Genomic DNA, 13,715 nt, shown 5'->3' with positions numbered 1-13,715 from the left:
TCCCCATGGTGGGGGGTTATGGTATGGTGGTGGGGGGTTATGGTATGGTGTTTGCTGATGTCAACGTTGTGAACAGGGCCCCATGGTGGTGGGGGGGGTTATGGTATGGTGGTGGGGGGTTATGGTATGGTGGTGGGGGGTTATGGTATGGTGGTGGGGGGTTATGGTATGGTGGTGGAGGGGTTATGGTATGGTGGTGGGGGGTTATGGTATGGTGGTGGGGGTTATGGTATGGTGGCGGTGGGGTTATGGTATGGTGGTGGGGGGTTATGGTATGGTGGTGGGGGGGTTATGGTATGGTCGGTGGGGTTATGGTATGGTGGTGGGGGGTTATGGTATGGTGGTGGGGGTTATGGTATGGTGGTGGGGGGTTATGGTATGGTGTTTGCTGATCAACAGTGAACAGAGGGCCCCATGGTGGTGGGGGGTTATGGTATGGTGGTGGGGGGTTATGGTATGGTGATGGTATGGTGGTGGGGGGTTATGGTATGGTGGTGGGGGGGGTTATGGTATGGTGGTGGGGGTTATGGTATGGTGGCGGTGGGGTTATGGTATGGTGGTGGGGGGTTATGGTATGGTGTTTGCTGATGTCAACGTTGTGAACAGAGGGCCCCATGGTGGTGGGGGTTATGGTATGGTGGTGGGGGGTTATGGTATGGTGGTGGGGTGGTGGGGGGTTACAGTTATGGTATGGTGGTGGGGGTTATGGTATGGTGGTGGGGGGGGTTATGGTATGGTGGTGGGGGGTTATGGTGTGGTGGAGGTGGGGTTATGGTATGGTGGTGGGGTTATGGAATGGTGGTGGGGGAGGTATGGTGGTGGGGGGTTACATGGTGGGGGGTGTTATGGTATGGTGGTGGTGGGGGGGGTGTTATGGTATGGTGGTGGGGGGTTATGGTATGGTGGGGGGGTGTTACATGGTGGTGGGGGGTCAGTATGGTGGTGGGGGTCAATGGTGGTGGGGGGTTAACATGGTGGTGGGGGGGGTTATGGTGGGTGGGGGGGTTATGGATGGTGGGGGGAGTTATGGTATACAGTGGGGGTTATGGTATGGTGGTGGGGTTATGGTATGGTGGTGGGGGGTTATGGTATGGTGGTGGGGTTATGGAAAAAGGGGGTTATGGTATGGTGGTGGGGGGGTTATGGTATGGTGGTGGGGGGTTATGGTATGGTGGTGGGGGGTTAATGGTGGTGGTGGGGTTATGGTATGGTGGTGGGGTTATGGTAATGGTATGGTGGGGGGGGTTATGGTATAGTGGTCAGTCATGGTATGGTGGTGGGGGTTATGGTATGGTGGTGGGGTAATGGTATGGTGGTGGGGAGTATGGTGGTGGGGGGTTATGGTATGGTGGTGGGGTTCAGTCATGGTTGGGGGGTTATGGTAAATGGTATGGTGGTAGGATGGTGGTGGGGGGTTATGGTATGGTGGTGGGGGGGTTATGGTACAGTTAGTATGGTGGTGGGGGGTCATGGTATGGTGGTGGGGGGTTATGGTATGGTGGGTGGGGTTATGGTATGGTGGTGGGGGTTATGGTATGGTGGTGGGGTTATGGTATAGTGGTGGGGGGTTATGGTATGGTGGTGGGGGGGTTATGGTGGTGGGGGGTCATGGTATGGTGGTGGGGTTATGGTATGGTGGTGGGGGGTCATGGTATGGTGGTGGTGGGGTTATGGTATGGTGGTGGGGGGTTATGGTATGGTGGTGGGGGGTTATGGTATGGTGGTGGGGGGTCATGGTATGGTGGTGGGGGGTTATGGTATGGTGGTGGGGGTCATGGTATGGTGGCGGGGGTTATGGTATGGTGGTGGGGGGTTATGGTATGGTGGGGGGGGTCATGGTATGGTGGCGGTGGGGTTATGGTATGGTGGTGGGCGGTATGGTGGTGGGGGGTTATGGTATGGTGGTGGGGGGTCATGGCCATGGTGGTGGGGTCATGGTATCCCATGGTATGGTGGTGGGGGTTATGGTATGGTGGTGGGGGGTCATGGTAGGGGTTATGGTATGGTGGTGGGGGGTCATGGTATGGTGGTGGGGTTGGTATGGTGGTGGGGGGTTATGGTATGGTGGTGGGGGGTTATGGTATGGTGGTGGGGGTTATGGTATGGTGGTGGGGGGTTATGGTATGGTGGTGGGGGTCATGGTATGGTGGTGGGGGTTATGGTATGGTGGTGGGGGGTTATGGTATGGTGGTGGGGGGGTTATGGTATGGTGGTGGTGGGGGGTTATGGTATGGTGGTGGGGGGTTATGGTATGGTGGTGGGGGGTTATGGTATGGTGGTGGGGGGTTATGGTATGGTGGTGGGGGGTTAATGGTGGTGGGGGGTTATGGATGGTGGTGGGGGGTTATGGTATGGTGGTGGGGGGTTATGGTATGGTGGTGGGGGTTATGGTATGGTGGTGGGGGGGGTTATGGTATGGTGGTGGGGGGTTATGGTATGGTGGTGGGGGGTCCATGGTATGGTGGTGGGGGGTTATGGTATGGTGGTGGGGGGTCATGGTATGGTGGTGGTGGGGTTATGGTATGGTGGTGGGGGTTATGGTATGGTGGTGGGGGTTATGGTATGGTGGTGGGGGGTTATGGTATGGTGGTGGGGGGTTATGGTATGGTGGTGGGGGTCATGGTATGGTGGTGGGGGTTATGGTATGGTGGTGGGGGGTTATGGTATGGTGGTGGGGGGTTATGGTATGGTGGTGGTGGGGGGGTTATGGTATGGTGGTGGGGGTTATGGTATGGTGGTGGGGGGTTATGGTATGGTGGTGGGGGTTATGGTATGGTGGTGGGGGGGTTATGGTAATGGTATGGTGGTGGGGGGTTATGGCCATGGTGGTGGGGGGTTATGGTATGGTGGTGGGGGGTTAAGGTGGTATGGTGGGGGGGTTATGGTATGGTGGTGGGGGGTTATGGTATGGTGGTGGGGGGTTATGGTATGGTGGTGGGGGGGTTATGGTATGGTGGTGGGGGGTTATGGTATGGTGGTGGGGGGTTATGGTATGGTGGGGGGTTATGGTATGGCTCATGGTATGGTGGTGGGGGGTTATGGTATGGTGGTGGGGTTATGGTATGGTGGTGGGGGGTTATGGTATGGTGGTGGGGTTATGGTATGGTGGTGGGGGGTTATGGTGGTGGGGGGTTGGTATGGTGGTGGGGGGTTATGGTATGGTGGTGGGGGGTTATGGTATGGTGGTGGGGGGTTATGGATGGTGGTGGGGGGTTATGGTATGGTGGTGGGGGGTTATGGTATGGTGGTGGGGGGTTATGGTATGGTGGTGGGGGGTTTGGTATGGTGGTGGGGGGGGTTATGGTATGGTGGTGGGGGTTATCCAACATGGTATGGTGGTGGGAGAATTATGGTATGGTATGGGGGTCCATGGTATGGTGGTGGGGGGTTATGGTATGGTGGTTGTTATGATGTCAATGGTGGTGGGGGGTTATGGTATGGTGGTGGGGGGTTACATGGTGGTGGGGGGTTATGGTATGGTGGTGGGGGGTTATGGTATGGTGGTGGGGGGTCATGGTATGGTGGTGGGGGGTTATGGTATGGTGGTGGGGGGTTATGGTATGGTGGTGGGGGGTTATGGTATGGTGGTGTGGGGGTTATGGTATGGTGGTGGGGGGTTATGGTATGGTGGTGGGGGGTTATGGTATGGTGGTGGGGGGTTATGGTATGGTGGTGGGGGGGGTTATGGTTATGGTGGTGGGGGGTTATGGTATGGTGGTGGGGGGTTATGGTATGGTGGTGGGGGTTATGGTATGGTGGTGGGGGGTTATGGTATGGTGGTGGGGGGTTATGGTATGGTGGTGGGGGGTTATGGTATGGTGGTGGGGGGTTATGGTATGGTGGTGGGGGGTTATGGTATGGTGGTGGGGGGTTATGGTATGGTGGTGGGGGGTTATGGTATGGTGGTGGGGGTTATGGTATGGTGGTGGGGGGTTATGGTATGGTGGTGGGGGTTATGGTATGGTGGTGGGGGTTATGGTATGGTGGTGGGGGGTTATGGTATGGTGGTGGGGGGTTATGGTATGGTGGTGGGGGGTTATGGTATGGTGGTGGGGGGTTATGGTATGGTGGTGGGGGGTTATGGTATGGTGGTGGGGGGTTATGGTATGGTGGTGGGGGTTATGGTATGGTGGTGGGGTTATGGTATGGTGGTGGGGGGGGTTATGGTATGGTGGTGGGGGGGGTTGGTGGTATGGTATGGTGGTGGGGGGTCATGGTATGGTGGTGGGGGCGTTATGGTATGGTGGTCAACGTGGTGAACAGATGGTATGGTGGTGGGGGGTTATGGTATGGTGGTGGGGGTTATGGTATGGTGGTGGGGGGTTATGGTATGGTGGTGGGGGGGGTTATGGTATGGTGGTGGGGGGTTATGGTATGGTGGTGGGGGGGTTATGGTATGGGCAGGCACAACGAACACAATTGCATTTTATAGATGGCAATTTGAATGCAAAAAAAATACAGTGAAGAAATACTGAGGCCCATTTTCTTTGAGGTATCTGTGACCAACAAATGCTTATCTGTATTTCCAATCGTGAAATCCATAGATTAGGGCCTAATTTATTTATTTAAATTCACAGATTTCCTGATTTCCTGAACTGTAATGAAGTAAAATGAAATGTTGCGTTTATATTTTTTGTTCAGTGCACATTTTCTCTGTGTATATTTGGTGACCTTTGCCCCCAAAGAGTTGGAGGATAAAGTGAGATGGAGCGAGGTGGATGAAGTGAGGTGGAGGATGATGTCTGGTGAGGTGGATGAAGTGAGGTGGAGCGAGGTGGAGGATGATGTCTGGTGAGGTGGATGAAGTGAGGTGGAGGATGATGTCTGGTGAGGTGGATGAAGTGAGGTGGATGAAGAGGTCTGATGAGGTGGATGAAGTGAGGTGGATGAAGTGAGGTGGAGGATGATGTCTGGTGAGGTGGATGAAGTGAGGTGGATGAAGTGAGGTGGATGAAGTCTGCGTTGGACTACATTGCAAACAGACTGTACCGAATCCCTGATCTAGAACGTTACAAATCACCCTGCATCCCAAATAACATCGTTTAATATTAGCGATTCAACTGATCCCCTCAAACATGCTGACTAGTAGCCACCTTCTGCTCTGCTCTACTCACATGTAGTGGAAGGAGGGAGCAGTCCTGAAGCAGCATTGAGCTCTAGTAGCCACCTTCTGCCACGCGTCCTGGGGGAGGTAGCCACCGCTCGCACCACCACCCTCCTCCTCCTCATCTTCATCCTCCAGGCGATTCAAACCCATGAACGACAACTGGGTGGACCAATAAGAACACAAAGGATAAAGAGTTTGCAATCTGATAAACGTTAGCCTTCACCACCTCCCACAATCCTCTCCTTGCCCTCCTCTCTCTCCTTCCTTTTCTCCTTCCCCACCTCCCTCTCCTCCTCTACCTCCACTTCCTCCCAGTCCCATCCTCCCTCCTACTTACCAGGTGTTCGGCGAAGGCTGAGGGATCGAAGGCTGATCCCTCAGCCTGTAGCTGGCTGGCCTTCTCCTTCCCCAGGTCTGTAGCCAGCACCAGGAGCTGAGCGTCGAGAGCTGCTTCGCGGGCCTGACGGACTGAGAGAGGACAAAACATGAGGGTGAAGACAAAAGAAAAGAGTGAGGATATTAGATTGGGATATTAACAACTTTAAAACGACTTCCTTCCTTCCCTGTAATAATCACTCACTCAGACATTACTAGATTGGTGAGAGCCCTACTTTTGCCTATCTGTCCATGATTAGCGGTCATTTCAAGGTAAGGATGCAATGCAAAAAGTTTGACAGATCCTATCATACCTTCTGCAAACAGTTTGTTAGCCTCCTCCAACACGTCTGTCAGTTTGTTGTTGGTGGGACTCAACATGTCCTCTCTGTTCTCTGGGAAAAACAGAGAAGGTGAAGGTTCAAGGTACAACTGGGACAAATCATTGAAATCAATTTCCACGTTGCTGAGGTTCTACCACGTTTGCCTAATAAATATACTGAACAAAAAATATATACATAAAACGCAACAAGAAACTTCAACGATTTTACTGAGTTCAAATCTGATCAAATGTTATTGGTCACATACACATGTTTAGCAGATGTTATTGCGGGTGTAGTGAAATGCTTGTGTTTCTAGTTCCATCAGTGTAGTAGTATCTAACTAAATGCTTGTGTTTCTAGCTCCAACAGTGCAGTAGTATCTAACTAAATGCTTGTGTTTCTAGCTCCAACAGTGCAGTAGTATCTAACTAAATGCTTGTGTTTCTAGCTCCAGCAGTGCAGTAGTATCTAACTAAATGCTTGTGTTCCCAGCTCCAACAGTGCAGTAGTATCTAACTAAATGCTTGTGTTTCTAGCTCCAACAGTGCAGTAGTATCTAACTAAATGATTGTGTTTCTAGCTCCAACAGTGCAGTAGTATCTAACTAAATGCTTGTGTTTCTAGCTCCAACAGTGCAGTAGTATCTAACTAAATGCTTGTGTTTCTAGCTCCAACAGTGCAGTAGTATCTAACTAAATGCTTGTGTTTCTAGCTCCAACAGTGCAGTAGTATCTAACTAAATGCTGGTGTTTCTAGCTCCAACAGTGCAGTAGTATCTAACTAAATGCTGGTGTTTCTAGCTCCAACAGTGCAGTAGTATCTAACTAAATGCTTGTGTTTCTAGCTCAAACAGTGCAGCAATATCTAACTAAATGCTTGTGTTTCTAGCTCCAGCAGAGCAGTAGTATCTAACTAAATGCTTGTGTTTCTATTTCCAACAGTGCAGTAATATCTAACTAAATGCTTGTGTTTCTAGCTCCAACAGTAGTATCTAACTAAATGCTTGTGTTCCTAGCTCCAACAGTGCAGTAATATCTAACTAAATGCTTGTGTTTCTAGCTCCAACAGTGCAGTAGTATCTAACTAAATGCTTGTGTTTCTAGCTCAGTAGTATCTAACTAAATGCTTGTGTTCCTAGCTCCAACAGTAATATCTAACTAAATGCTTGTGTTTCTAGCTCCAACAGTGCAGTAGTATCTAACTAAATGCTTGTGTTTCTAGCTCCAACAGTGCAGTAGTATCTAACTAAATGCTTGTGTTTCTAGCTCCAACAGTAGTATCTAACTAAATGCTTGTGTTCCTAGCTCCAACAGTGCAGTAATATCTAACTAAATGCTTGTGTTTCTAGCTCCAACAGTGCAGTAGTATCTAACTAAATGCTTGTGTTTCTAGCTCCAACAGTAGTATCTAACTAAATGCTTGTGTTCCTAGCTCCAACAGTGCAGTAATATCTAACTAAATGCTTGTGTTTCTAGCTCCAACAGTGCAGTAGTATCTAACTAAATGCTTGTGTTTCTAGCTCCAACAGTAGTATCTAACTAAATGCTTGTGTTCCTAGCTCCAACAGTGCAGTAATATCTAACTAAATGCTTGTGTTTCTAGCTCCAACAGTGCAGTAGTATCTAACTAAATGCTTGTGTTTCTAGCTCCAACAGTAGTATCTAACTAAATGCTTGTGTTCCTAGCTCCAACAGTGCAGTAATATCTAACTAAATGCTTGTGTTTCTAGCTCCAACAGTGCAGTAGTATCTAACTAAATGCTTGTGTTTCTAGCTCCAACAGTGCAGTAGTATCTAACTAAATGCTTGTGTTTCTAGCTCCAACAGGTCAGTAGTATCTAACTAAATGCTTGTGTTTCTAGCTCCAACAGAGCAGTAATATCTAACTAAATGCTTGTGTTTCTAGCTCCAACAGAGCAGTAGTATCTAACTAAATGCTTGTGTTTCTAGCTCCAACAGTAGTATCTAACTAAATGCTTGTGTTCCTAGCTCCAACAGTGCAGTAATATCTAACTAAATGCTTGTGTTTCTAGCTCCAACAGCGCAGTAGTATCTAACTAAATGCTTGTGTTTCTAGCTCCAACAGTGCAGTAGTATCTAACTAAATGCTTGTGTTTCTAGCTCCAACAGTAGTATCTAACTAAATGCTTGTGTTCCTAGCTCCAACAGTGCAGTAATATCTAACTAAATGATTGTGTTCCTAGCTCCAACAGTGCAGTAGTATCTAACTAAATGCTTGTGTTTCTAGCTCCAACAGTGCAGTAGTATCTAACTAAATGCTTGTGTTTCTAGCTCCAACAGAGCAGTAGTATCTAACTAAATGCTTGTGTTCCTAGCTCCAACAGTACAGTAGTATCTAACTAAATGCTTGTGTTTCTAGCTCCAACAGTACAGTAGTATCTAACTAAATGCGTGTGTTTCTAGCACCAACAGTGCAGTAGTATCTAACTAAATGCTTGTGTTTCTATTTCCAACAGTGCAGTAGTATCTAACTAAATGCTTGTGTTCCTAGCTCCAACAGGTCAGTAATATCTAACTAAATGCTTGTGTTTCTATCTCCAACAGTGCAGTAATATCTAACTAAATGCTTGTGTTTCTAGCTCCAACAGAGCAGTAGTATCTAACTAAATGCTTGTGTTTCTAGCTCCAACAGTGCAGTAGTATCTAACTAAATGCTAGTGTTTCTAGCTCCAACAGTGCAGTAGTATCTAACTAAATGCTTGTGTTTCTAGCTCCAACAGTGCAGTAGTATCGAACTAAATGCTTGTGTTTCTAGCTCCAACAGTGCAGTAGTATCTAACTAAATGCTTGTGTTTCTAGCTCCAACAGGTCAGTAGTATCTAACTAAATGCTTGTGTTTCTAGCTCCAACAGAGAAGTAATATCTAACTAAATGCTTGTGTTCCTAGCTCCAACAGGTCAGTAATATCTAACTAAATGCTTGTGTTTCTATCTCCAACAGTGCAGTAATATCTAACTAAATGCTTGTGTTTCTAGCTCCAACAGTGCAGTAGTATCTAACTAAATGCTTGTGTTTCTAGCTCCAACAGTATAGTAGTATCTAACTAAATGCTTGTGTTCCTAGCTCCAACAGTAGTATCTAACTAAATGCTTGTGTTTCTAGCTCCAACAGTGCAGTAATATCTAACTAAATGCTTGTGTTTCTAGCTCCAACAGTGCAGTAATATCTAACTAAATGCTTGTGTTCCCAGCTCCAACAGGTCAGTAATATCTAACTAAATGCTTGTGTTTCTAGCTCCAACAGAGCAGTAGTATCTAACTAAATGCTTGTGTTTCTGGCTCCAACAGTCAGTAATATCTAATGCTTGTGTTTCTAGCTCCAACAGTGCGGTAATATCTAACTAAATGCTTGTTTCTAGCTCCAACAGTGCAGTAGTATCTAACTAAATGCTTGTGTTTCTAGCTCCAACAGTAGTATCTAACTAAATGATTGTGTTTCTAGCTCCAACAGTAGTATCTAACTAAATGATTGTGTTTCTAGCTCCAACAGTAGTATCTAACTAAATGCTTGTGTTTCTAGCTCCAACAGGTCAGTAATATCTAACTAAATGCTTGTGTTCCTAGCTCCAACAGGTCAGTAATATCTAACTAAATGCTTGTGTTCCTAGTTCCAACAGTGCAGTAGTATCTAACTAAATGCTTGTGTTTCTAGCTCCAACAGAGCAGTAGTATCTAACTAAATGCTTGTGTTTCTAGCTCCAACAGTGCAGTAGTATCTAACTAAATGCTTGTGTTTCTAGCTCCAACAGAGCAGTAGTATCTAACTAAATGCTTGTGTTCCTAGCTCCAACAGTACAGTAGTATCTAACTAAATGCTTGTGTTTCTAGCTCCAACAGTACAGTAGTATCTAACTAAATGCTTGTGTTTCTAGCACCAACAGTGCAGTAGTATCTAACTAAATGCTTGTGTTTCTATTTCCAACAGTGCAGTAGTATCTAACTAAATGCTTGTGTTCCTAGCTCCAACAGGTCAGTAATATCTAACTAAATGCTTGTGTTTCTATCTCCAACAGTGCAGTAATATCTAACTAAATGCTTGTGTTTCTAGCTCCAACAGAGCAGTAGTATCTAACTAAATGCTTGTGTTTCTAGCTCCAACAGTGCAGTAGTATCTAACTAAATGCTAGTGTTTCTAGCTCCAACAGTGCAGTAGTATCTAACTAAATGCTTGTGTTTCTAGCTCCAACAGTGCAGTAGTATCGAACTAAATGCTTGTGTTTCTAGCTCCAACAGTGCAGTAGTATCTAACTAAATGCTTGTGTTTCTAGCTCCAACAGGTCAGTAGTATCTAACTAAATGCTTGTGTTTCTAGCTCCAACAGAGAAGTAATATCTAACTAAATGCTTGTGTTCCTAGCTCCAACAGGTCAGTAATATCTAACTAAATGCTTGTGTTTCTATCTCCAACAGTGCAGTAATATCTAACTAAATGCTTGTGTTTCTAGCTCCAACAGTGCAGTAGTATCTAACTAAATGCTTGTGTTTCTAGCTCCAACAGTATAGTAGTATCTAACTAAATGCTTGTGTTCCTAGCTCCAACAGTAGTATCTAACTAAATGCTTGTGTTTCTAGCTCCAACAGTGCAGTAATATCTAACTAAATGCTTGTGTTTCTAGCTCCAACAGTGCAGTAATATCTAACTAAATGCTTGTGTTCCCAGCTCCAACAGGTCAGTAATATCTAACTAAATGCTTGTGTTTCTAGCTCCAACAGAGCAGTAGTATCTAACTAAATGCTTGTGTTTCTAGCTCCAACAGTCAGTAATACCTAATGCTTGTGTTTCTAGCTCCAACAGTGCAGTAATATCTAACTAAATGCTTGTTTCTAGCTCCAACAGTGCAGTAGTATCTAACTAAATGCTTGTGTTTCTAGCTCCAACAGTAGTATCTAACTAAATGATTGTGTTTCTAGCTCCAACAGTAGTATCTAACTAAATGATTGTGTTTCTAGCTCCAACAGTAGTATCTAACTAAATGCTTGTGTTTCTAGCTCCAACAGGTCAGTAATATCTAACTAAATGCTTGTGTTCCTAGCTCCAACAGGTCAGTAATATCTAACTAAATGCTTGTGTTCCTAGTTCCAACAGTGCAGTAGTATCTAACTAAATGCTTGTGTTTCTAGCTCCAACAGAGCAGTAGTATCTAACTAAATGCTTGTGTTTCTGGCTCCAACAGTCAGTAGTATCTAACTAAATGCTTGTGTTCCTAGCTCCAACAGTGCAGTAGTATCTAACTAAATGCTGGTGCTTCTAGCTCCAACAGTGCAGTAGTATCTAACTAAATGCTGGTGCTTCTAGCTCCAACAGTGCAGTAGTATCTAACTAAATGCTGGTGTTTCTAGCTCCAACAGTGCAGTAGTATCTAACTAAATGCTTGTGTTCCTAGCTCCAACAGTGCAGTAGTATCTAACTAAATGCTGGTGTTTCTAGCTCCAACAGTGCAGTAGTATCTAACTAAATGCTTGTGTTCCTAGCTCCAACAGGTCAGTAATATCTAACTAAATGCTTGTGTTTCTATCTCCAACAGTGCAGTAATATCTAACTAAATGCTTGTGTTTCTAGCTCCAACAGTGCAGTAGTATCTAACTAAATGCTTGTGTTTCTAGCTCCAACAGTATAGTAGTATCTAACTAAATGCTTGTGTTCCTATCAGTAGTATCTAACTAAATGCTTGTGTTTCTAGCTCCAACAGTGCAGTAATATCTAACTAAATGCTTGTGTTTCTAGCTCCAACAGTGCAGTAGTATCTAACTAAATGCTTGTGTTCCCAGCTCCAACAGGTCAGTAATATCTAACTAAATGCTTGTGTTTCTAGCTCCAACAGAGCAGTAGTATCTAACTAAATGCTTGTGTTTCTGGCTCCAACAGTCAGTAATATCTAATGCTTGTGTTTCTAGCTCCAACAGTGCGGTAATATCTAACTAAATGCTTGTTTCTAGCTCCAACAGTGCAGTAGTATCTAACTAAATGCTTGTGTTTCTAGCTCCAACAGTAGTATCTAACTAAATGAGTTTCTAGCTCCAACAGTAGTATCTAACTAAATGATTGTGTTTCTAGCTCCAACAGTAGTATCTAACTAAATGCTTGTGTTTCTAGCTCCAACAGGTCAGTAATATCTAACTAAATGCTTGTGTTCCTAGCTCCAACAGGTCAGTAATATCTAACTAAATGCTTGTGTTCCTAGTTCCAACAGTGCAGTAGTATCTAACTAAATGCTTGTGTTTCTAGCTCCAACAGAGCAGTAGTATCTAACTAAATGCTTGTGTTTCTGGCTCCAACAGTCAGTAGTATCTAACTAAATGCTTGTGTTCCTAGCTCCAACAGTGCAGTAGTATCTAACTAAATGCTGGTGCTTCTAGCTCCAACAGTGCAGTAGTATCTAACTAAATGCTGGTGCTTCTAGCTCCAACAGTGCAGTAGTATCTAACTAAATGCTGGTGTTTCTAGCTCCAACAGTGCAGTAGTATCTAACTAAATGCTTGTGTTCCTAGCTCCAACAGTGCAGTAGTATCTAACTAAATGCTGGTGTTTCTAGCTCCAACAGTGCAGTAGTATCTAACTAAATGCTTGTGTTTCTAGCTCAAACAGTGCAGTAGTATCTAACTAAATGCTGGTGTTTCTAGCTCCAACAGTGCAGTAGTATCTAACTAAATGCTGGTGTTCCTAGCTCCAACAGTGCAGTAGTATCTAACTAAATGCTGGTGTTTCTAGCTCCAACAGTGCAGTAGTATCTAACTAAATGCTGGTGTTTCTAGCTCCAACAGTGCAGTAGTATCTAACTAAATGCTTGTGTTTCTAGCTCCAACAGTGCAGTAATATCTAACTAAATGCTTGTGTTTCTAGCTCCAACAGTGCAGTAGTATCTAACTAAATGCTTGTGTTTCTAGCTCCAACAGTGCAGTAGTATCTAACTAAATGCTTGTGTTCCTAGCTCCAACAGTAATATCTAACTAAATGCTTGTGTTCCTAGCTCCAACAGTAATATCTAACTAAATGCTTGTGTTTCTAGCTCCAACAGTAGTATCTAACTAAATGCTTGTGTTCCTAGCTCCAACAGTGCAGTAATATCTAACTAAATGCTTGTGTTTCTAGCTCCAACAGTGCAGTAATATCTAACTAAATGCTTGTGTTTCTAGCTCCAACAGTAGTATCTAACTAAATGCTTGTGTTTCTAGCTCCAACAGTAGTATCTAACTAAATGCTTGTGTTTCTAGCTCCAACAGTGCAGTAGTATCTAACTAAATGCTTGTGTTTCTAGCTCCAACAGTAGTATCTAACTAAATGCTTGTGTTCCTAGCTCCAACAGTGCAGTAATATCTAACTAAATGCTTGTGTTTTTAGCTCCAACAGTGCAGTAGTATCTAACTAAATGCTTGTGTTTCTAGCTCCAACAGTGCAGTAGTATCTAACTAAATGCTTGTGTTTCTAGCTCCAACAGTGCAGTAGTATCTAACTAAATGTTTCTAGCTCCAACAGTGCAGTAGTATCTAACTAAATGCTTGTGTTTCTAGCTCCAACAGTAGTATCTAACTAAATGCTTGTGTTCCTAGCTCCAACAGTGCAGTAATATCTAACTAAATGCTTGTGTTTCTAGCTCCAACAGTGCAGTAGTATCTAACTAAATGCTTGTGTTTCTAGCTCCAACAGTGCAGTAGTATCTAACTAAATGCTTGTGTTTCTAGCTCCAACAGTAGTATCTAACTAAATGCTTGTGTTCCTAGCTCCAACAGTGCAGTAATATCTAACTAAATGATTGTGTTCCTAGCTCCAACAGTGCAGTAGTATCTAACTAAATGCTTGTGTTTCTAGCTCCAACAGTGCAGTAGTATCTAACTAAATGCTTGTGTTTCTAGCTCCAACAGAGCAGTAGTATCTAACTAAATGCTTGTGTTCC

General features: G+C 45.0%; 1 protein-coding gene across 4 annotated transcripts in view; it reads right to left on the bottom strand.

Moving 5' to 3' along the window:
• LOC115123025 (non-structural maintenance of chromosomes element 4 homolog A-like) overlaps positions 1-13,715 on the bottom strand; it is a 67,262-nt gene that overhangs the window by 40,780 nt on the left and 12,767 nt on the right. For all 4 annotated transcript variants that reach the window (XR_010459355.1, XM_065002714.1, XM_065002716.1 and 1 more), the window contains 3 exons: positions 5,797-5,877; positions 5,445-5,575; positions 5,115-5,266 (listed from right to left, as the gene is read on the bottom strand). Coding sequence is in view for 3 of the 4 variants with exons in the window: in XM_065002714.1 (XP_064858786.1) it covers positions 5,115-5,266; positions 5,445-5,575; positions 5,797-5,877 (364 nt within the window). In the remaining variant the exon portion in view is untranslated. The remainder of the gene's footprint in view (positions 1-5,114; positions 5,267-5,444; positions 5,576-5,796; positions 5,878-13,715) is intronic.

Source organism: Oncorhynchus nerka, linkage group LG16 (genome assembly GCF_034236695.1).
Source record: "Oncorhynchus nerka isolate Pitt River linkage group LG16, Oner_Uvic_2.0, whole genome shotgun sequence".
Taxonomy (NCBI): Eukaryota; Metazoa; Chordata; class Actinopteri; order Salmoniformes; family Salmonidae; genus Oncorhynchus; species Oncorhynchus nerka.
The sequence above is the reverse complement of the archived record's forward strand: the minus strand, read 5'-3'. Positions and strand labels throughout refer to the sequence as shown.